The 22,419-nt window shown below is 37.4% G+C and overlaps 2 protein-coding genes and 1 pseudogene across 4 annotated transcripts; all 3 read left to right on the top strand.

Moving 5' to 3' along the window:
- Window positions 1–3,220: 3,220 nt before the first annotated feature.
- LOC149025565 (GDSL-like Lipase/Acylhydrolase superfamily protein) lies at window positions 3,221–5,362 on the top strand. The gene is made up of 5 exons (XM_089145773.1): window positions 3,221–3,525; window positions 3,611–3,741; window positions 3,816–4,052; window positions 4,669–4,933; window positions 5,054–5,362. Exons 1-5 carry the CDS (start codon window positions 3,282–3,284, stop codon window positions 5,251–5,253), a joined length of 1,077 nt encoding a protein of 358 aa, XP_089001899.1. The 5' UTR covers window positions 3,221–3,281; the 3' UTR covers window positions 5,254–5,362.
- Window positions 5,363–5,510: 148 nt separating this feature from the next.
- Window positions 5,511–6,759, top strand: LOC149025564 (agamous-like MADS-box protein AGL80 pseudogene; annotated as a pseudogene).
- Window positions 6,760–7,987: 1,228 nt separating this feature from the next.
- LOC149025563 (apoptosis inhibitor 5-like protein API5) lies at window positions 7,988–21,637 on the top strand. Of its 3 annotated transcripts, none has more exons than XM_089145771.1 (17): window positions 7,988–8,200; window positions 8,306–8,397; window positions 8,509–8,670; window positions 13,448–13,547; window positions 13,641–13,706; window positions 14,968–15,065; window positions 15,616–15,690; window positions 15,894–16,043; window positions 17,676–17,741; window positions 17,842–17,907; window positions 18,160–18,270; window positions 18,685–18,774; window positions 18,869–18,975; window positions 19,895–20,009; window positions 20,091–20,156; window positions 20,246–20,349; window positions 20,428–21,637. In XM_089145771.1, the coding sequence occupies exons 2-17, from the start codon at window positions 8,311–8,313 to the stop codon at window positions 20,609–20,611; spliced, it is 1,647 nt and encodes a 548-aa protein (XP_089001897.1). In that variant the 5' UTR covers window positions 7,988–8,200; window positions 8,306–8,310; the 3' UTR covers window positions 20,612–21,637. The 3 variants fall into 3 exon arrangements, with proteins under 3 accessions (XP_089001897.1, XP_089001898.1, XP_089001896.1); XM_089145772.1 differs by having other exon boundaries at window positions 8,303–8,397; XM_089145770.1 differs by having other exon boundaries at window positions 7,988–8,397; window positions 20,428–20,627; window positions 20,942–21,635.
- The last annotated feature ends 782 nt before the right edge of the window (window positions 21,638–22,419 follow it).

Here is a 22,419-nt window from a genome sequence, read left to right as displayed (position 1 = left end):
TTTGTTTGCAAAGGAAGAGTGAAAAAATGTGTAATCCCCATGTGTAATGGGATGAGGGAGAAAGAGATAAAGAAAATGATTTGTAAAAAAATGTTAAATGTGGGTTATATTTTTTAGTTTTCCACACTTATTTACAAAATTTCACATGTTTTACAGGATTTTGAAAAAATAAGGGTTGAAGAAAGTTAGTATGCCATTTCAGCAGACAAGTTTCTTAAATAATCAAAAGAACTTGGCTGCCCGTTTAGGGCAAGAATTGCAGGTTTACAATCTCAGATGATGATCTTCATTTGAACCACTTGGATATGGGTTGTCAGTTGAACTGCATTTCTTATAGCTTTTAAGGCTCTGTTTTGGTATCAATTTTTCATTCTCTATTGTTACCAGTCTCCAACTACTTCTCTCATTAACAAAACAGTGATCAACAGTAAAACAAAGAACGTACCAATAAATAATAAATCGTATTTGAAAGCATTAATAATATCGTCAACTAACTTTAGGTACTCCTACTGTCTCATATACAGGTAAACATGTCTATCGTAACTACAGTGATGCACCCAACCCATGAAAAGACCTCAAACATGTATATCTATAGTCTTTTGTATGTTTGGACAGATTTACAATAAAATCTGGCCACTATGTTAAGAAGATAGATTCAAAATCTCAGATACAGGAAGTGCCTTTTTGCATTTATTTGATCCATCTATCTCTTTCTGGAATATTGAATTTCAAGACAAAAGAAGAGAAAGATTGGAAGTGGGGCACCCAGTTGTCCAAATCACTGGCCTCACAGAGGTGTGAGGTGTGGGGCTTGATCAAGTTGGTGCTAGTCCATTATGAATTGAATTTCCAGGATCTGCTAGCCAACTAGGTTGAAACGCTTACCAGTAATGCATTTGATATGATTATGATTCATTTCATATATATTGTGGTCGGTACCATCTCCATGTGTCTGGTTTGGCTATTCAATGCAGTTCTTGTTTGCTGGTTTATTTCTCTCATTCATATTAGCTAGTTAGATGTGCTCCGCATTAAATATTTGGTTGTATTTATTATTTCATGCAGGTTTTTGTTGGCACCACCGATTATGAAGCAACCCTTTCAAATTTCCCAAAACAAACGTGCGAGAATTACTAATGTTACTTCCTCATATCTCTCTACTCTGTGATCATCACTTTTGTTTCTTGGTGGCTTTACATCCCTTTATTATATTGGTTATCAGTTATGCCTTTGGGCCCCTAATCTTTGATTCTTGTAGCAGGTTTCCTTGCAATCTCAGCAGTAAACCTGCAATCTCAGCAGCAAAACTAGCTACTCCTGAAATTAGATCGATATGGTCGGCAACCATAACAAAAAAATTGGTTTGTGATGCTTATGGTCGACTTGATCATCACTTTTGGGAGTTGATAACCAGCTTGTTTTGTTTCTTCCTTTCGGGGGTTTTTAATGGCCTAACTTCAAATAGTCCATTGAAGGTTTTAATGGCCTAACTTCTTAGCAGAAAATAGTCCATTGAAAGTTTTTTCCCGCCAAAAAACAAAAGATGCAAATTTTTTTTTTCAGGTAAAAGAAAGGATAGAGTAAAATATACAATCAAGATGTACATAAGAAATCAATTCACCCACAAGCAAAGAATCTAAATTGACGTCGATGCATCCATCCTTTTCCAGCTCTTCAATAATCCCTATTGTTTTTTTGAACTTGAATACAATCGATAATGTAAATGCAATTATATCAGGAAAATTATATTTGCAGAGCATTGATCCTTATCTACTTCCTCACACCCCTATATTTTAAAATAACGTCTTCATACAAAAAATTTTAAAAAAGAAAAACCCCTTCCTTATTAGAATATGCAATATCTGAATTAAAGGAATATGTTATTGAACAAAAAACCAAAAGGGCCAATAATCTAAATTTAGTAGTTCATCAATCGATCCTTGTAATTTCTTCAAAATCAATCTCGATCCCATCGCTTATTCCTTGAGATCTCTCTTTCTTCAACTAGACCCGTAGACACTAAGCAAGGCTACTCCCTTCCCCTTTGACAATAATCAAATGCATGTAATGGTTTGCTCTTGACTTGATAGCGATTAGAACGATAATTTCTTACCCCAAATTTTTTTATTATGATCATTATGCATGATCCTGTTGAATTATTGCTATCCTAATTAGTTTTAAAGGTGGCAAAACATGTCAACCATAGCTTTCATTGTTTCAATATTGCTTCTACTACCATCACAGAGTTGTTCGGTTGGTAATACCAACACTTCTTTGTGAAAAGGTCATGGATTGGATTCTGTTTGATAGTATATTATGTTATACACCCATCCCCAGTATATAAAAAATTACCTCATCAAAATAAATAAATAATATTGCCTCTACTACGTATTTTAATTCGTGGTAGTAGCTGCAGGATGCTGGTGGTGGTGGTCAGGCTTTCGCTACATATGTAAAATTGAATTTGACGGTTGTAGGAGAACCTGCGGAATATATATGTAAATATCAAATTTTAATTTTACATTCAAAGATTTACAAGTTTTTAAATTTACAAAGTGAAGTGCCTGAGTTTACTCGACTTGATTCCCAAATTTTCAAACCTTGGGTGCTCTGATACCAATTGTTGAGTATGGTTCATGCTTCTCATTGTGTTGCCGACAGACATGAGGTCCTATTCTGTTTCTATGGGACTTAGAGGTTTCTTTACAGTTTGCGTTTGGGCCCATGAATAGCTGTGGCTTAGGGTTTCTAAGCGCTTATATATATTATTTTGTAATCGAACATTGAATATAGTGAAAAACTTAATGCCGGACGTAGCCTCACATTGAGGTGAACTAGATCCATGTCTCTTTCTTCCTTGTTTTATATTCAATTGTGTGTGATTGATCGCTCTAATCCTAACAACTTTGAACGTAAAATTAAAATTTGATATTTACATATATATATATATATATATATATATATATATATATATATATATATATATATATATATATCCCTATAGGTTCTCCCACAACCGTCAGATTCAATTTTGCATATGTGGCAAAATCCTAACCACCAGCAGCTGCTGCCACAAATTAAAATCATTCTACCACCAACCCTAGGTAAATAGAGTGAAGGATAGGGGGCAAGTTCGTCCTAAAATCTTTAATAGCTGACCCCAGTACCAGTTATAAAATGACTACTCAAACCTGCAGCTGAATCTGTATTTCTTCTTTGTGTTCTGATTAATCTGTGGCACTCATTTATCATTCTTTCTTTCTTTTAACTTTGTTAGAGGAATGTTCAAGATGAGTTCTCTTCTCCTCCTTTTACTCTTTGTAGCTCAAACTCAAGCTTTACAGAACACCAAGCATTTTAATCTTTCAGCCATTTACGTGTTTGGAGACTCTACAGTCGACCCAGGGAATAACAACTTTATAGATACCATTTTCAAGAGCAATTTCCCACCCTATGGAATAAATTTTCCAAACAAGTTACCAACTGGGCGGTTCTCCGATGGCCGACTTCCCACAGATTTCATCGGTAATCAACTCATCTACTACCAAGTAACTGTACTGTTCTTATACATCTGGGCTTCTTTTGGTTGAATTGAAATTTTTGGATGCAGCTTCTTATGTGGGAATCAAAGAGTTTGTGCCACCATATCTTGATAACTCACTTAGCTTGGATGATTTGCTAACCGGAGTTAGTTTTGCATCTGCTGGTTCAGGCTATGACCCACTTACAGCAACACTAAGCGTGCGTCTCTCTCTCTCAATGTATTTTTTCTTCAAAACAGTTTCATTATAATGATGGGTTATGCTTGGTTACAGAATGTAATTGACATGGGCACGCAGCTGGAGTATTTCAAGGAGTACAAAACAAAGATAGCCAGAGAAATTGGAACAAACAGAGCAGAAGATCACATCAAGAACTCCATTGCAGTAATTAGCTGTGGAACCAACGATTTTGTGGTGAATTACTTTGGCTTCCCAATTAGACGTGAAAGGTACACTACTACTGCAAATTACCAGCAGTTCTTGTTGCAGAATCTGCAGCAGACGCTTCAGGTTTGGTTCTAACTTGTTGATATGAAGTCCTCAAAACAGACTTTAGATTTTGAAATCGGTCTGGACTTGGACTGATTTAACTCAGTTGGACTCCACTCCGAGTCTCTTATACCCCTCCAAGGTTTTTTGGTTCTCCTTGATCATCACCATAGCATTAAAAACAACTTAATTGGCATAAATTTTCCTGACAATGCTGTTGGCTAGGAGAAGTACTATCTAATGACACTTCAATTATAGGAATCAATTTGTTTTTGTGTGAAAGTTTATCTGAAAGTTTTTTTCACATTTTATAAAAAAATTGACATTTGGAAATCTACAAATGCTCTTAGGGTAAGTGTAAGACTTGAGAACAACCGATGCTAACCCTCATTTATTTCTAGGAATTGGGATGCGTTACCTCTGAAACAATACAGTAGTTCTAGTCTTTTTCACACCCATGGCTCGCTTAAAGGCCTAGTAATTAAATGGGAAATGCATTTTCTAGTTGTGAGCAAACCTTGAATTCTCTCTCATGAAGTAACTTTGTTACCCTACTAAATAAGGAAGTGTTCCTTTTTGCCATCTTGATTTGTCATGTTCAAAATAACTCTCTTCATCATGTGTTCATGCATGACAGAGCTTGTGGGATCTTGGAATCCGAAAATTTGCAGTCGGTAGTCTTCCTCCAATGGGTTGTTTGCCGGAGGTGATGACCATGCAAGATGAATTCTTAGAGAGAAATTGCATTGCCACCTACTCATCGGCAGCAAGAGAATTCAACAAAGAGCTTCAAGACATGTTGGTAGCCATGAAAAACAAAAAGCAGTTCCTTGGATGTATCATGGTCTATGCAGACATTTACACACCCTTGTCTGAATTACTCCAGAACCCAGAAAAATATGGTAAGTCACCTACCTCATGAAGTGGTTAATTATTTTGATCAAGATTCCGCTAGTGCTTGCTAGCTGGTCGATTTTGCATTCTAGCTAACAAGTAATTAATTTTGATTGTGATTGATGCAGGTTTTGAAGAAACTAACAAGGGCTGTTGTGGGTCAGGATTGATAGAAGCTTCTTTCTCTTGTGGTACCAGCTCTATAGTCTGTGCTGATGCAAGTAAGTATGTGTTCTGGGATGCTGTTCACCCGACAGATAGAGCTTACAGCATTATCGCCTCTACCTTCCACAACATCATCGATGCTAACTTGAAGCATTCACCTTAATTACTCTTATATATATATTCATGAATAGATTGATTATCTCATTTGATGGAAGATTCATATATATACATTTTTAGCCCAAAATAAGTAAGGAAAGTTTCTCAAAATCCCATTTGTATTTATTAGCCACATATTCACTAGTCATCCAACGATTGACAACGTAAATTGTTCATATCTCTAAAAATTTCTCAAATGTTGATATGGATCCACCAAATCTTGATCAAAATAAAGAAATACAGCATTTTAAGTAAATAACTGTTAATGGACGAATTTTCTCTTTCAAGGTGAATATCGAAATACTCACCAAACCAGATTTAATTAGAACATTTATGCACCAGCCATGCATTTCTGGCCATTCAATTTTTTTGGTAAAAACATAATTGTTAGAATCGTTAAATACGGTCTGAATAAAGAAAAATAGCGATTGATTTCATCTCGAACATATCCTATTTTCAAATGTTAATGAGTGATTTTTTTTCCTCGCTACAATGAACATTCAAGACTCACCTATACATTTGTGGCAGTCTAGTTGTCGACAAGACAAACATTGGCACCTGTCTCTCTTAAATAATTTCCCATTATATGATTTTCTTCCATTATATATGTCACCGGGGTGAGGAGAGAAAATACAGACCTTGTTGCCATGGCTAGGAAAAAGATCAAGCTTGCTTTGATTGCTAATGAGACAGCAAGGAAGAACACCTTCAACAAAAGAAAGAAAGGGATGATGAAGAAGATGAGTGAACTTAGCACGCTTTGTGGTGTCAAGGTATGTGGTATTGTTTACGGTCCAAATGGAGGGCAGCCAGAAGTTTGGCCCTCTGCACTGGGTGCAAGAGAAGTGCTTAATGTTTTCAAGAGCTTGCCTCAGATGGCAAAAAGCAAGAAGATGGAGAACCATGAGGAGTATCTGAGGCAACGCATTGAAAAAGCAAGGGATCAACTGAGGAGGGTTCAGAAGGAGAACAGGAAGAAGGAGATGACAATGCTTATGTATGAATGCTTGAAAGGTAACAAGGATATGTATGATCTTACCATGCTTGATCTAACTGATTTGACAAATGTGATAGATGAAAAGATGAAGGCCATCAAATATAGGACTGAAATCCTTAAGCAGACTCCATCACAGAATGAAACAACCTCAAGGAGCATGGTTTCAACTGGAACAATGAGCCTAGAGAACAATGAAGCTTTGCAGATGGGTATGAATGGTCTACAAGGACAAGCTTGGTTCATGCAAGGGATGAACCCCAGTGAACCAATGTCTTATTTTGACAACAAATTTGTACTGCCATATCTGGATAATGGTGCATTTACAGCTCCCTTCTTCCCTTGAGTTCGACTGGTTCTGGTATCCTTAGGAACCAGTATTACTTTATGATTATCGATAGTTTTATATATGTTTTCGGGCTTCCTGGCTGTGTCCTAGGTCATATTATGTGGATTTTCTCTTGAACCTCCTATGGTTTTCCTTGCAAAGTTAAAATTATATTATATTAGTGTAAATGACAATGGTATCTTCATTGTAATTAACAATGAAAAGAAAGACTACCCAAAAAAAAAATAATGAAAATTAGGATAAATCAATGAAAATGGAAGGGGCCAAATATCACTGCATAAGTACCTTTATAAGATTCGACTTGTAAGCCATTAACCCTAAATAAAAGCGAGGATTACGACTTTGTAGTTCTTAGAGACTAACCTAGCCTCAACCAACTTTGTCGGTTTTTAAAGCCAAATGATTTAACTAGAGTGACGCACAAATTTGTGACTGAGATGGAGGATACTTGATTGGCCCATATTAGATTTGGGTTCGGAAGTAACTTCTTTAACTCAAGTTGGATCGTTGGATTCAAATTGCTCATGTGGCATCATTTTAGAATAGTACTATTATCAAGTTTGGTGGAGCAAACTTGGGATGATTAAATTAAACCTAATTTAGATCCATGAGTAGAAATTGAAAGTAGGAAAAACATGAAAGGGGAATCACAGAAAATAAAAGAAAGAAAAAAAAAAAACCACAAAAAAAATCACAAAAAATTATCTCTAGATGCTTTTTCTTAAATAATATTTTTTTTCTTTTTTCTGTACAAAAGGCGCTTCTTATATATAGGGGATAAGGATATTTCATTGTTTCTAAACCCTCCCCACACAAGGCCAATGGGAAAAATGATCCCTTAAAAGTTAAAACTTTGTTGCCAATAACATATTACCATCCAAAGATTGATGCAAATTCAAAATGCAAACTTTATTTGTTTAAATTATAACCTTTTTATATAATTATAATATTTGAACATCTTTATCAAATATCTAGTACAGTAGATATTTTATATTAAAAAAAATAGATCAGATATTAATAAATGTTTCTGTTCTGAGAGACCGATTATAAGCAAAATTTATTTTTAATATTTATGTGTTAAAGTACCGTTCTTTACTTGGAATGAGCATTTGATAAATCATTTCTGAAAAGAATAAGTTGGTGTTTGATAAAGTCATTTTTAGGTTTCCATCATGATCAATTTCTTTTACTGTTATTTGGTGAAAATTAAGCGACCCCATTTAATTGGGACAAGATTTATTGTTGTTATTTAGTAAAAACAATTTTTTTATGTTTCAAAACAGAAAAAATGAACCATTTTAACGGACGTCTTTCAATCAGTTCTTTTGTTCCAAAAAAACGTTTTGTGAGAATGGTACCAAACGCGCTCTACAAGCTTCGCTTCTGAAATTAAGACGCTAGAGCGATTGGTACTTAGTAGGAAATAAATAAATTATCACTTTGTGCTTCTGCTCCATTTTTCCATCGAAGCGATTAGAAGCAAACAATTTCTAATTCTATCCCCTCTCTCAGAAGTTGACTCTTCCTGGTTCTTTCTCTCCCAGTAATTTTGAGCCCAACAAGAGTTTTCGCTTTCTCCATCTGCTCCATTTCACTGCCGTTCTATTAGAAGTAAGAAACTCACTTAATTTTATCTTCAGTACCAAACCCTACTTTCTCCCGTCTTTTCTTGTGATTTTATTTATTTGCCTGGAGCTCTCTGCATATACGAAGCAGGAGAAATGGCTGATGGGTCTGAAGATACGAGCGAGATCGAGAAGCTCTACGAGTTTGGCGAACGACTAAACGAGGCTAAGGATAAATCACAGGTTGGTTTTCGACTTCTTCTTCTTCCTTGTTCCTTTGGAATGGAGCAATAGGGCTGTTGAGAGTGATACCGTTTTGTGGATTATTCACATATTTTTCTGTGTCTGAAGCAGAATGTCAACGATTACGAAGGTATAATAAAAGCGGCTAAGGGAAGCACCAAGGCAAAACAGTTAGCGGCACAGCTCATTCCCCGGTTCTTCAAGTTCTTCCCCAGCATCTCCAGCCAAGCCGTTGAAGCCCATTTTGATTTGTGCGAGGAAGAGGAACTTGGAGTAAGTTGCTGTTCTCTCTCTTTATCCTCTTCATTTTCTTTCCTTGGTGCCAAATTTGTTATTTTGTGGCGTTGTCGGGTTATACTTCTTCTGGTATAGGGCACCTGATAATTTGCTTAGCAGAGCTCAAGGATTGAATGCCCTTGATAGATAGTGCATCTCGTTGATAGGGTTTCATAGACTTTTTCACTTGGTTTATTCCATTTGTCTATGTGAATACTGCAGCATAGTTATCTGAATTGAAATTCCTGTCTTTTGTGACCTTCTAAATTGTTGCGGATCGTTGATAGGGTTGTAGGGCTAATCAGGTGATCAACATGGTCACTTGCTTGTTTTGAGTTATTCCCTACTAGTAATTGATTTTTGTCGTGGTTGTGATGGTGATACCATTGAATACTGAAGAATAATGGAATTTCTCTGAATGCTATTTCAAAGGGTTAGTAAGCAATTTTTCCATAGCTCAAACACTTGACGGGAAGCCCTTCCATGAAACTTCTAGCGTGCTCAAGGTTCGAGAACTCTTCTCGGACAATCATCCCAACCATGTCTGAGTCTCTTGATTTTTTTTTCTTTCTACTTTTAATGTTTTGTGAGCAAATGGCCGGGTTTGGTTTTGAAGCTTGAAGGAAAGTTTGTTTTAAGCTTAAAAAACTTGTTTAATCTTTAAAAGCAAAAGAAGAAACATCCAATTCGGTGGTTTGGGTTTGCACCTATAGTTGGCAATTAAGGCCAAAACCTAAATGTAAATGTGTAGAATATTCCTATTACAAATTGTTTGTATTATGGGACACATAATTGGCAAGTAAAACAAGTAAAGCATGCAATAATGGATGAAGGCACACACATTAAAGACTTAAAGTTTTTACTACAAAGTAAATTGCATAGTGAACAGTAAGAAAATATTGGATAAGTTATACTATTTTAGACATCATTCTATGTACAATGAACAATAATACATAACTAACTTAAGTCATCAACGTCCTAATAAGTTTACCAAGTCTTAGCTCCTGGCATGTGACTACCTAATTACTACCCAAGGTTTCCCATGCTTGAACTCCTATGCCAAAATATAATTCTATGAGCATGTGACTGCCTACTGACTACTGAGGTTGAAATTCATGAAATATTTGAGATCTCATTGAGATGACATGGTAAAACTTGTGGAACAAGAGCTACCACCAAGTGGATGCTTTAGATATGTTGGGTCAACCTTCAACAAAGGGGTGCATTGGGAGGTTTATGTGACAAACTAACGGCTAACAAATTTAAGTGGAAGTTTTACTGGACAATGATGAAACCAAAATATGTAGTGGAATGCTGGGCAGTTAAGAAGAGCAATACAGATAGGATGGATGAGGATGTTGAGGACAATGTGAGGCTAGCCCAGGAGAAATAGAGTCAGGAATGATTATATTAGAAATGAATTGGGAGCTGTGTCAATTTGGATAAACAACGAAAGAGCTGCTTGAGGTGGTGTTGGCATGTACAACAAAGAGACTTGTTGATGCATTGGTAAGTAAGAGTGGCCAGATTCAGTTCAGCAGAACTAGAAAAGGTACAGGTAGGCCTAAATTGACTACTGGAGAGGTTGTAAGAAAGGATATGCATGTGATGGGGCTTTATACTAGTATTTTCATGACTAGAGTTGCTTGGAGGAGAGGGACTTGTTGTAGGCCCTTTGTAGGGGGATGTTCCTACAATGCTGCTTCGACTACTACTTTAATATCATCCCCCTACTTATTGTACTTTTACTTTATTTTTCCACTTTTTTTTTGGATGAATAAATAATTCATTACTAAAGAGGAAAAAAGAAAATATAAGAGCACAAGGGACAAAGCCCAGGCAAAGCAAGACAGAGGCCCAACTAACAAGCAACCTGAGAGCCATCTAGCCTAGCAACACCTAAGAGCAACAATAAAAGCAAACTAGTTACACAAGCACAAGTGGCCCAAAGCCATACTAACAAGCAATCTAAGAGGCATTGAGCCTAGCAACTACCTAAGAGCAACAATAAAAGCAAGCTAGACACACAAGAACAAGTGGCCCAAAGCCCTACAATCAGACCAGAAAATACAACCACAAAAAGTGGACCAAAAGGGCAGCAAACCCCACTAGATTGGCTCAATCTCCCGATCAGTTAGAGCCATGAGAAGCCTTCCTTGCAACAATGCGCAGGGACCTGCGCAATATCACCACAAATGGAGGGTTGGTAGCAACACAAGATTCAGATGAAGAATTAAGAGAACATGTCATATTTGGAAATAGTTCGGAGAGTTCAACAATGATGACCCTCATTGCTTTCTCCCAAAGCTAGAGAGGCCATCAAAGGCTGGAATCCTTGATGAATTGAAATGAAACCTTGAAATAGGAAGGTGAGAGGGAAAGAGAAGGAGAAACATCGGGATCTAAGAATGGACCCGATTCGGAGAGAACAACTATGATGGCCCTCACGGCTTCCCCCCATGCCAGAAATGCCATTAAGGACTAGAACCCTCGACAAAGAAGCTGAAACCAGAAACAGAAAAGGGGAGAGGGAGAGAGAAGGAGAGACAGAGAAGGAGATGAGACCATATTTGGGATCGAAACAGAATTGGAAAGATCAGCAATAGTGGTCCTCATGGCTTTCCCCCGACGCTAGAGAGACAACTGAAAACAGAAATCCTCAACGACCATAGACAGAACCCTGAAATGGCCATTCTCTTGTCTTTTTTTCCCCTGGACTAAGAGGAGAGGGTAGAGAGGAGATGAGAAGCAGGGAGAAGATGGAAGCAAGAGCAGAGAAACAGGGAGGAGAATTAGAGAGAAAGAAAGGAGAATCAGAGAGCAAGAGAGGAAGGAGGTGGAGAGACACAGGCGGACGACCTGCGTCTCTTCGCCTCCACCCAACACTACCACGACAAAGAAGAGGAGGAGGAAGAGAGATGTAGAGGCGGAGGAGCACCAACCTCTGCCTTAACAGCCGCTACAGATCCCTAAGGCAAGTCACTTCTTCAGATCATGAGTGGTCTTGGCGCTCCCCTTTAGGTCGCCGACTCACTCTCTATATCTAGCCATTTGGAGGAGCAATTGACTGGAGAACTCAGAACAAAGTCTTTGCAGTCACCACACCGACCACATGCGTCCAAACAAAATAAAATTAATGATCAAAGTTGAGCAAGTTCCTTGGCCTCCTATTGACTTTTCATCTGTTGATCACCATGTACCACAATGTTATGTCCTCACAATCGACTGTTCTTAGCCCTCTCTTTGGGGATTTCTGCTCTCTAGATCAACTCAAAGTCAATTTTTTACTCCTTTAGTAATCTCCTTTTGTTACTATCTTAGCCTCCTGTAGTTCCATGTGGCCAACCGCATTTAGTTGGGATAAGGTTATGGTTGTTGTTGTAGGGAATGGTGCTAGCAGCGGAAAACATGATGTAAAGGAGGTTTATAAACAACCTTGGTTGTCTTCAACCTCCTGTCCAGTACTGAGAGGTGGAAAAACACTACTCTCCTAAAGGAGGAATTTGTCTCACTGAGATTGGGTTTTGGGGTTCGATTCTCTGTCGAGGATCTTCTGAAAATCAGGTAAGCACACGTCCAAACTAATGGAGGACTTCTTTGAAAATTGTTGCTGGGGGAACGACTAAAGTGAGCTTGATTGCTATGTACTTAACACATAGTGGGTGTTAATGTCTAGTATTGTTGGGTTTGAATTGCACTTGGGTGGTTATCATCTTACTGGGATTAAACAATTTGAGTTGCCATAGGGTGATGATCTTATACCAGAACAACCTGCTGGGGGGGGGGGGGATGATGTGAAGTCATTCAATTTGCCATCAAGGAGTGAAAGTAAGAAATAAAAAGAAGAAACAGGAAGGAAGATAAGGGGAGAGAACGGCGGGAGAAGGGAATCCTAGTAGCCCATCAGGGGAGAGCGGTGGGAGAAGGGAATCCTAGTAGCCCATCAGGGGAGAGCGGCTGTGTAGCCTTCATATAGAAGGTACTCAACTAAGGAAACAAATAAAAAGAGTTTTAGCTCAATGAGGGAGATCCTTCACAAGTATGCTGTAATGTTTGGAATCTGTTACAAGTTGAACTCTAACAAAGTAAACTGACAAGATAATGGAAATAAATTTATAATTAATAAAGTACTATCCTAAATATCTTGCTTTCCCTACTTTCAAGGTTGAGATGGGGTGCGAAATACTCTCAACCAACACTGATCTGTTCATCAACAATTTTGAGATGTTTGGGATAGCTTTGGCGCTCATTTTGGGTTCGGCCCTTGTTGATGGATGTACCCTAACGTGATATGTTTTTCTCTCATTAGAGGTTGTGATGGGTCAATAACTGGGTCTGCAGATACCACCTACCAAAACTGTTTAAGCTAGGTATTTTGCTGGTGGGGAATTATACTCAACTAGTTCTAGTTTGGGTAGTTTAACTTGCCTAGCTGCATATAGTTTTTCTGACTAATAGTGCATGTGGGAGAGGGAGTTTTGAGTGGTTGGGTTCTGGTCAAGAATTGCCATTATGTTTAATGTCTTATAAATGGCTGTAATAGTTTGATCTGGCAATTTGTTAAGAATTGTCTGATGAAATGGTATCCTTCATGGGAGTGGAAAAGAATGAATGGCAAGCAGACTGGAGGGAACCAGTTCCACCCAAAAATGATAATGAAAAAACCTGTAAGAACATAGTTATCAGGATATTTGTTGTGATTATGTTTGATAATTTAAACTACAGTGAATGTTTGTATGGTATAATTCAAACTCTTTTTTCTGTTCATCCACAGATCCGGGTGCAAGCCATACGTGGACTTCCTCTTTTTTGCAAGGATACACCAGAATATGTGTCTAAAATTGTGGATATTCTTGGACAGCTTCTCACAGCTGGTAGTTTGTTCAAATAATATCTTTTGGATGCCTAGATTCCTTTCATTTTTTCTTCTGACAGTAATTCTGATAAGAGTGTGGCAATGCTTTTAGAGGAAAATGTGGAGCGTGATGCTGTACACAAAGCCCTGTTGTCCTTGTTAAGGCAAGATGCAAAAGGTAACTCAACCTTGTACAGTAATTATGACTTTCAAGTTTCGGTTCAAACCTGTTATCTAGGCATATGCATTGCTTCATTTTGGTTAATTCCTCTTTTTTCTCATCGTCCTAGATTCTATCATACTACTGTACTCTTGCGTGCAATATTGGATTTGGCTCCCGTGTTTAGCAGGGCATGAGCTTTTCCTGTTTCCAGTAATTTTGTTGCTTTATTTTATTAATTTTTTTGTATTGATAGATCATGTAGGAATTTCTTGGGTGGTTCCCTTTCTAGTTAGACTCTGTTTCCATCTTAGGATGTTTTCTTTCGATTGATGTATTATGGTAGGAGACTGAGTTCATATATTAAGTTTCAAAATCTGAAGTTTGAGTTATGAGTGCCTGGTGTGGCTTTGCTTTTTCTTGATCCTTCCCTTCCATATGTGAATCTCTCTCCATCTCAAGACTCTCGACCTAATTCTGTCATATTTTCCCTCTCCTCCTAATGAGCCCTCCATTAATTTGGTATCAGAGCTGAAGTTCTTATAGCCCTCCCAGTCAATCTCTCTTACCCCATTCATCTTTGTCTTATCTATTGCTTCTCTTCTGTTATTGTTCAGCTATACAATCAGAACCAGTGAAAAACAAATATTAACTATCTTCAACCCCTGTGATCACACTTTCTGTTTCTTCCTCTCTGTAACAGTGACCCCAAACTCCCCCACCCCTATCCCCAAAAATAAATAAATAAATTAATATATAAACAACAAAAATAAGTAGCAGTAACAACAACAACAAAACAAGGAAAAAAGAAAGGGAGAAATATAAGAAGAGAAGTGACAGCCTAAAGCAGACTTTGGGGAGAGAGGGGGGGGGGGGGGCAGTGGAGCGATCATACCTGGTTGTTGCACCCTCTTGCTGTGAGTTGATTCCCATCCTGGTGATGAGCTTCCTTGTACCAACACCATCCTTCGAAGTCACCTGGTCCCCTTCAGTCCTGCATCTTGTCCTCCTTTGTCCCAGGGCTTTCCTTCCTTGCAGTCTCCCTTGCTAGTTCGACAGAATCACACCCTCCATTTAACTTGTAAACCCCTCTTTTCACTCCTTTCCCATGTCTTCCTTCCTAATGGACCTTTGTTTTTTCCCTTGAATTACCCTTTTACTGCCTTCCAGATCGGTATGGTTTCGCACTTCTAACCCAACTGTTTTTATGGTTTATTTTGTAAACCTGGAACCTTGTTTATCACAGTTCTTCTCTATCTAATGTATGCAATTGCTGCAGCTTCTTTGACAGCCTTGTTTAAGCATATTGAGAGCACTGATGAACCAAGTACTGATGAAAGTATACGTGAAAAGGTTCTGAATTTTGTTAGGGATAAGGTGAGAACAGTCCTCTGTAACTTTTGTTTCCACCTCTTCTACAATGTATTTTTATGTCATTCAGAGCTTATTGGATCTAGGGCTATGTAAGCCTTTCACAGGTCTGGGGTTCTGAAAACTCATCTGCTGTCTTAGGTTGAGAGGATCAGGACCTATTGTTAGGTGAGTGGCATCCAAGATGTTAGGTAGGCAAAGTCTCATGAATGAAATATCATACACACTTTTGAGCAGCTTGATCAAATGGATTCCATCCATTTGGTCATTATGTTATTTTCATCGGTTGTAAACTAAATTTAAATACTTGTCACTGTCAGATATATGAATATAAATTGCTGGAGTGGGTTTTATACATCCAAGTGATTTGTAGGGCAATTAATCTTGTCATGGGCCTATTGGTGCTAGATTCTGATCCTGATCCATTGTGAAATGGCAGTTGGGTAGCTTTGAGGCCCCAGAATGTTGTCGTGGCTTTGTAACCTGGACTAAAGATGGTATCTGTTTCTACTGCATTTTACTGTTGATTCACTTTGTGTTTTCTTTTCTTTTTTAGGTCTTCCCCCTAAAAGCTGAACTTTTGAAGCCTCAAGAGCAAATGGAAAGACATATAACTGAATTGGTGAAGAAAGTAAGTTCATTATCTTATTGATTGAGCTTAAATTATTTTCATTCTCTCTAATTTATTTGAGATGGTGATCTCTTTTTCGGGGCTTTCTTCAGTCGTATACCATTTCTCCCATTCCTATAGTGTATGTAATGGTCTTAAGTCTAACTATGATGTCTGTGAGATTGCTAGAAGAATCCTAACTATTTATTGAATGCTATTGTTAGAGTTTACAAGATGTGACTGGAGCAGAGTTTAAAATGTTTATGGACTTCTTGAAAAGTTTGAGCTTGTTTGGAGATAGTGCTCCCCCCGAGAGGGTGCAAGAGTTAATTGAGATTATTCAGGGACAGGCAGATCTACATGCCCAGTTCAAAGTAAGTTGATCTATGTCTCTGGCTTTTGGATGTGAAGAAATGTCAACATGTAATTTTATCTTCTGTTATGGCTGTTATAGCCCTGTTTATGCAACATGAAGTCTATATGGCTTTCTCAAACTGTACTGTACTTAATTGTGCCCTGGATATTTTGAAGGAATGCAGAGTGACACCTTCTCTGTGTTCAAATAGGATCAGCTTCTCTGTACTACTACTTTTGGAGAATAAGCTGTAGACCACTTGATTGCCTCTCAACATGCTGTATCTGTTCATTCTGTTTTTTATACATACATACATACATACATACATACATACATACATACATATAATGTGCATTTCTTTCGGGTTGGCATGGATCTAGTCACATGCAGGTGCCCGGCTGTGACACGTGTCAACCCAAATATCCTATAGCCAAGATTATTGAACTTTTTGAGTTTAAAAAGTTCTAGAAATCACATTTACCCACCACTTGGAGATCCTAAATTCAAAAAATGAGCCCAAGTTTTCCCCCTTATTATGTACTTCCCTGTAGAGGTTCACCCACGTCTACACTTCTTCTCACCTGCTCTTCTCCAGTGATCCCTTCTGGAGTGAAAAGATTAGAAGATAGGGGGAAGAAGGAGAGACCCGAGAAGAATCAGACTTGAAGCAGGGGAAGATGGAGAACACTCATAAGAAGAAGAAGAGAAGCAGGGAGGGGGGCTGCAAATGTACAAAACTGAGGCTTTACTTCATTTTGCTATTTCATCCTCAATAAGCTGATTACAAGTGTTTAAATAATAAAAGGGACATACTTTGATACAAAAACAGCTACAGTAGGACTCTTGGTAATCTAAAACTAACAACAAAACTGATCCAACTAGGACTCTTAGCAATTTTGAACTAACTAAAAAATTGATCCTATATATCAATACTCGAATTACAAATCTGATTACATAATTATCCCATTAAATAAATAACAAAATCGTACATTGTCTCTAAAAATCCCGCAAAGACAATTCCTATCTTATTTCCTTGCAACCTGGACTTGGGGGCCACCAAATATGAAGAATTATTTCCTAGGTTACTGTCCACGTTACTGTAGCATGATCAGTAACTTCTGGTTGTGCTGCATCATTCACACTTCATAAGATGAGCCAAGGAAATGCTATCTTGAAAAGGTCCTTTTGAAGATACTAAAACCTGGGTCTTCCTTGGCTACCACTAGCAGGAAGTGAGGCCAGAAATGGCAGTTATTCCTTTACCTGGGTGAGAGAAGGTTGGAGTTGGATCATTTCAAGGAAAGAATCCAAAGGAGAAACAGAGAAAAATGATAGAAGCCATCTTTAGTGGCTTCTTGGGGAGTGGGGACCATGTGCCGGTCTTTCCCCTTTCTCTTTTCCCTTTGGCTTGCTCTGTTTTTCCAACAATCCTGCAATATTCTCCTTCGTCTGAACATACACCTGTATGGTGAGCACAGCAATTCTTTCCACGCAGTCCACCTACATCTTTTGTCTTGTGATTCAGCATTCCTATTGCAGGTCTTTTATACACTTTATTATCTTTTCCTGGTGTTTTCCCCACCTCTTGCCTCATGGGAAGTGAAAATTGATGAATAATACTGGAATGCATTGTCAATTCTGATTGTTGCAGGTTTCAGATGTTGATCATATCGACAGGTTGATTTCGTGCCTCTACATGGCTCTTCCATTCTTTATGGTATGGATCTGATTGTCAAGGAATTTCCGCCCTCCCCCCCCCCCCCCAGTTTTGACAAATACAAAATTAAACATTTAGTTTACTGGGTTCTTACTTTCAGAGGGGTGCATCAAATAGCAAGTTTCTTGGCTATGTGAACAAGCACATCGTACCTGTTTTTGATCAGGTAATATCTTTAGTTTCTCTGTTTGTTGGTATTGTGAACCATGGAAATTTGTTTTTACCTTTTTCCTGTATGAAAGCATCTAAATGAGCACACAATAAATGATTATTTGGCAAGTACAAGCACTGATAAGAATTTTTGGTATTAGGAACCAATGGATTTCACTTTGAGTTTTCTGTGTCCTCTTTCTCTAATACTTCGCGTTTTCATATCGTAGATGCTTAGTTTTAGCCTAATGATGCTCTTCTTTGCCAGCTTCCTGAAGAAAGAAAACTTGACTTGCTAAAGAACCTTGCAGAAAGCTCACCTTATACATCACCACAGGATTCACGTCAGCTACTTCCTTCTATTGTTCAGCTTTTAAAGGTACCAGTTTTTTTTTTCTTCCTGTTTTTTAAATTCTGAGCAAGGTGTTAGTGCCATAACATAGGGAGATTTTTTTTTATGTAAATCTTAGTTGGCAATTTAAATCCTTGGCAGAGCTGTTGCTGCATTCTCATATTTTGTCCTTTCATCTCTTTATGTGATGAAACTTTTTGAGTCATTAACATCTACATCCATCCTTCATAATTGCTTTTAATCATTTTCCATGCTTATTCACACAATTTTTTTTAAAAAATCTTAGTCTTTGGCTTCCATTCAAGTTCATCTCTTAGTTATTTTATATATTTTTTTTGTGCCAAATAATTGACGCTTTAAAGTTAGGACATTTTCTTTGTTGCTTGATATTTTTAATGGGCTTTTGTCTTATAAGTTTTTCCTGCTGCTTTCTTTTCCCAGAAATATATGCCTCGGAAAAGAGCTGGAGAGGAGATGAACTTTACTTATGTTGAGTGCTTGTTATATGCATTTAATCATTTAGCTCACAAGGTGTAACTGAACTTCTTAGTTGTCATTTTCTTAGTTGACTTGCTATTCAGTTCCTTTTTTTGGATTGATAATTATTTAGTCTATACTTTTGCAGACTCCTAATGCCACCAATAGTCTCTGTGGTTATAAGATTGTCACTGGTCAGCCTTCAGATAGGCTTGGCGAGGATTTTTCAGAGAGCTACAAAGATTTCACTGAGAGGTACCATTTTTCTTTTGAAGTCTCTCTTATTGCTCAAAAAATTACATGAAAGTAACTTGGTTTGCCTTTTCAGTTCTCTATTTCCAACAACGACTCGTTTCTATTTCCATTATGTGAATATTCTTCTTATAGAAAGAAGGGAATAGAAGATGATGCCTGTTTGGCATCATTTTTCTCAGTACTGCTTCTACGTCGTCTTAGGTGGTGCCTGTGGCTCTTTTAGTTCCTTCAAGTTGAATAAAATCACTTTTCTGTATTGGATCATACAAAGGCCTCTGTTTAACATGGCTATGCCATCTCAAGCTACTTTTTTTTAGCTTATTATGTATTGGAGCTACTCCTGGATCAGTTATAATATGATCATTCCTGGTTTTGCCTCACATATAACCTTATTTACGCTACACAGAGTTTATCTACATGAGACTTGTTAACCGCCAATGTTTTGTGCCATACGTTGTAGCTGATTCTGTGACTATCCTGTACAAATTTTCTTTAATTTTTAAAGAAATACATCTATCACACAACATCTGGACACACCTCTGACTTCGTTTGTCGTATTTTAATTCCTGTGCGAAACATCACACTTGATAGCACCTTCACGTATGATTACAACATCATAACCTGATAATACCAGAGGAATTAGAAACTTTATGGGTTTTCAACTCAGAACCCCCGTTTTGAGTCATTTCAAAATAGCAATTGTTGGCTGATTTATCATAGCAACAAACCCATATTCTTCTTTACTTGCAAGAAAAAATATTAAAATATGCAATATAAACTCCTACTAAAGAATAAAAGCAATATTGGACTGATAAACTGACTTAGATAGCAATATTGAACTTCATATAGGTGGAGATATGGTATTTCCTACATTTCAGAACTAATTGAATTGACATTGTTACTGTTGGTGATGGTGCAGGCTGACTAATGTGGAGGAATTAGCTCGGGCCACCATGAAGAAATTAACTCAGGGGATGGCAGAACACAGCAAGGCAATGGCAGCTGCTAAGACTGAAGAAGCGAAGGCTAGCATCGTGAGTTTCTTATTGGGAAGAAGTTGTAGTCTCGTGTAGCTATCTAGTTAATGTTGCTTATTTTCATACCACTCTCTGCAGAAAACGAAAAAGCAGAATACCACAACTGGATTACGAACCTGCAATAATATACTGGCGATGACACAGGTGAATAGAGGAATAGTTTTCTGTTTTTTATGCATCCATGGCCTGTGGGCATGCTGGTATTTATTTTCTTATGTGTTTTCTCATTTCAGCCACTGCATTCAAAATCACCTTCTTTCATTGGGGATAAGAAAATCAATTTGTCATGGAAAGAAGCAATGAAACCTTCAACACCTTCAACTGCTGCAGCAGCAGGGTAGGGAGAACTATTCTTTATTCCTTGCCTCATGTGTTTTTCTTGTTTTCTGTTGCTAATTTTACGTCACCTCATCAGTGCAAAGCGAACTGCTACTGCTGGTAATGGTTCAGGCAGCTCTGCATTGAAGAAAGGAAGAGGTGATGGTGGTATGCAGCACCAGCTTGTCAATAGGGCATTGGAAGGGTTGTCTCGTGGAGGAAGAAGTGGTGGAAGAGGCAGGGGGAGGGGTCGACGTGGAAGAGGAAGGGGATATCGCTAGTTTGTTTTGCTTCCAAGTAAGGCATACTTGTATCTGGAAGCCATTGAGTGTATTGTTTCTCTTCTGTTTGTATTGGGCTCTTTGAATTTTGATTTCTTTTACATAGAAGCTGATTTGAGGTTTAGTCAAAAAAGAAGCTAACGGAAGATTTAGGGTTTGAACTAATGATCTCTTTGTTAAAAATGTCTAATTAAAACCACTTGTAAGGAATTGGATTGTGTTACCAATCCCTTATAATCAATCTACCTGATCACAGCAGCAACTTGTGAAAGAAAAGAGAACAATTTAACAAATGGGATTGACACTTTTAATTTCTTTTTCTTGTTTCAGGTTAGTTGTTTATACAATTCAAGAAGCAGCCTGTATTAGTTATAAATTTGGGTTAGTAATTATCTATTGGTTAGAAATTTCCCATATTTCTGTCTGGCCTTGGGCTCTTGTAGAACTTATTGCCTGGGATTTATTTATTTCTAAAATATTCCCAAGGGCTTCATGAGATGCATACATTTATGAGGACATTGAATCTGTAGGGTTGCCCAGTGCACCTCTTTTCTTTCTGGGCAAGTCTCTCTTTGTCTGGTCGTGTGCACCAGTGGGGAGCCAATGAGAGCACTTGCAGGGTATTAACATATATGTAATTTTTAATGCATGGGGGCAGAGCCAGGATTTTCACACTCCTGATCTGGGCACTGAGAGCATGTGGCCAGTTGGCCTCTTTTTTTTTTTTTCTTTTTTTCCAGTTAATGGTGGATCTGTGGGTTGTCTTGTGCCAACAGTTTCTCTTTTTATTTTATGTTTTGTTTCAAACATACTTTCCAAGCAGTCAAAAATTGAAGGTGCACAAGCTGTGAAAGCCATGGTATATCTATGGAAACCTGGTTTCTCATAACTATCATTTTCTGGGATTAGTTTTATCTTCTATCAAAAGATTCATATCCAAGTATATGAGTATAGTAATTTCAGATGAATAGTGGGGAACTGCAGTATTTTCTAATTATGGAATGAAAAATAAATTTGGTATATCAAAATAAAAATGATAGTGAAAATTGAAAATTGAAAATAGATCATTAGGATTTGAGATTTGAGAAAATGGGGAAACAGTAGGGTTTTTATTAAATAAAATAAAATGTATATTTACCATTATACTCTTAAATTGTATTTGGATTTTAAGTGCCTTGAGCAAGAATGAATTTTTGCCTTAGAATCCATAATAGACGAAAAATCTATTACAGTTGTTGAGGGTTTTAAAAAAATTTCAGAAAATGAAAATGAGAATTGTTACTAAAAGGCTCAAAAAGATAATCATAAATCATGAAATTTTTTATATTCTTTTAAATAAAAAAGTGTGAGATGTGAATATTAAATACATACAAAAATCAAATACTATTAAAAAAAAAAAGAATGAGAATTGATATAAAAAAAAAAAAAAAAAAGGCCCAATTCTTGGGAGACAAGGGTTTCTAGTCTACGATCTCCTACATGCATCAACTTTGTTGGAACGTTTATCCCCAAAAAAAAGAAATTTTGGTGGAATTAAATGGATTCTAACTCCAAAGCATTTTGAATTGAAATTAGAGTAGAATCGAGTTCTTGGTTGTGTCTAGTGTTCATTATTTAGAAAGACTTTCGCTTTAAGATGCCTTGCAATATATTATAACAAATGCAGCTATGGTATATATGATTTCAAATGTTTTCAAAGCAATAGTGTTTGAAAACCATTCTACCTGAAAAATAAGAAGTGTTTGAAAACTAAAAACAATGAATGGATTGGTTGGCGGGGATCATGTTGTCGATCAGTGAGCTTAATC

The sequence above is a fragment of the Hakea prostrata genome, chromosome 2 (assembly GCF_041222555.1).
Source record: "Hakea prostrata isolate BN-2017 chromosome 2, UWA_Hpros_2, whole genome shotgun sequence".
In the NCBI taxonomy this organism is placed as follows: domain Eukaryota; kingdom Viridiplantae; phylum Streptophyta; class Magnoliopsida; order Proteales; family Proteaceae; genus Hakea; species Hakea prostrata.
Note: the sequence above shows the minus strand (reverse complement) of the source record. Positions and strands in the feature narration are given on the sequence as shown.

Coding starts and splice junctions, on each gene's coding strand:
- LOC149025565 (XM_089145773.1), top strand. CDS start 3,282: ATGTTCAAGATGAGTTCTCTTCTCCTCCTTTTACTCTTTGTAGCTCAA. Junction 3,526..3,610: donor ACTTCCCACAGATTTCATCG/GTAATCAACTCA, acceptor TTTTGGATGCAG/CTTCTTATGTGGGAATCAAA. Junction 4,053..4,668: donor ATCTGCAGCAGACGCTTCAG/GTTTGGTTCTAA, acceptor CATGCATGACAG/AGCTTGTGGGATCTTGGAAT.
- LOC149025563 (XM_089145771.1), top strand. CDS start 8,311: ATGGCTGATGGGTCTGAAGATACGAGCGAGATCGAGAAGCTCTACGAG. Junction 18,976..19,894: donor TACAAAGATTTCACTGAGAG/GTACCATTTTTC, acceptor GTGATGGTGCAG/GCTGACTAATGTGGAGGAAT. Junction 20,010..20,090: donor AAGAAGCGAAGGCTAGCATC/GTGAGTTTCTTA, acceptor CACTCTCTGCAG/AAAACGAAAAAGCAGAATAC.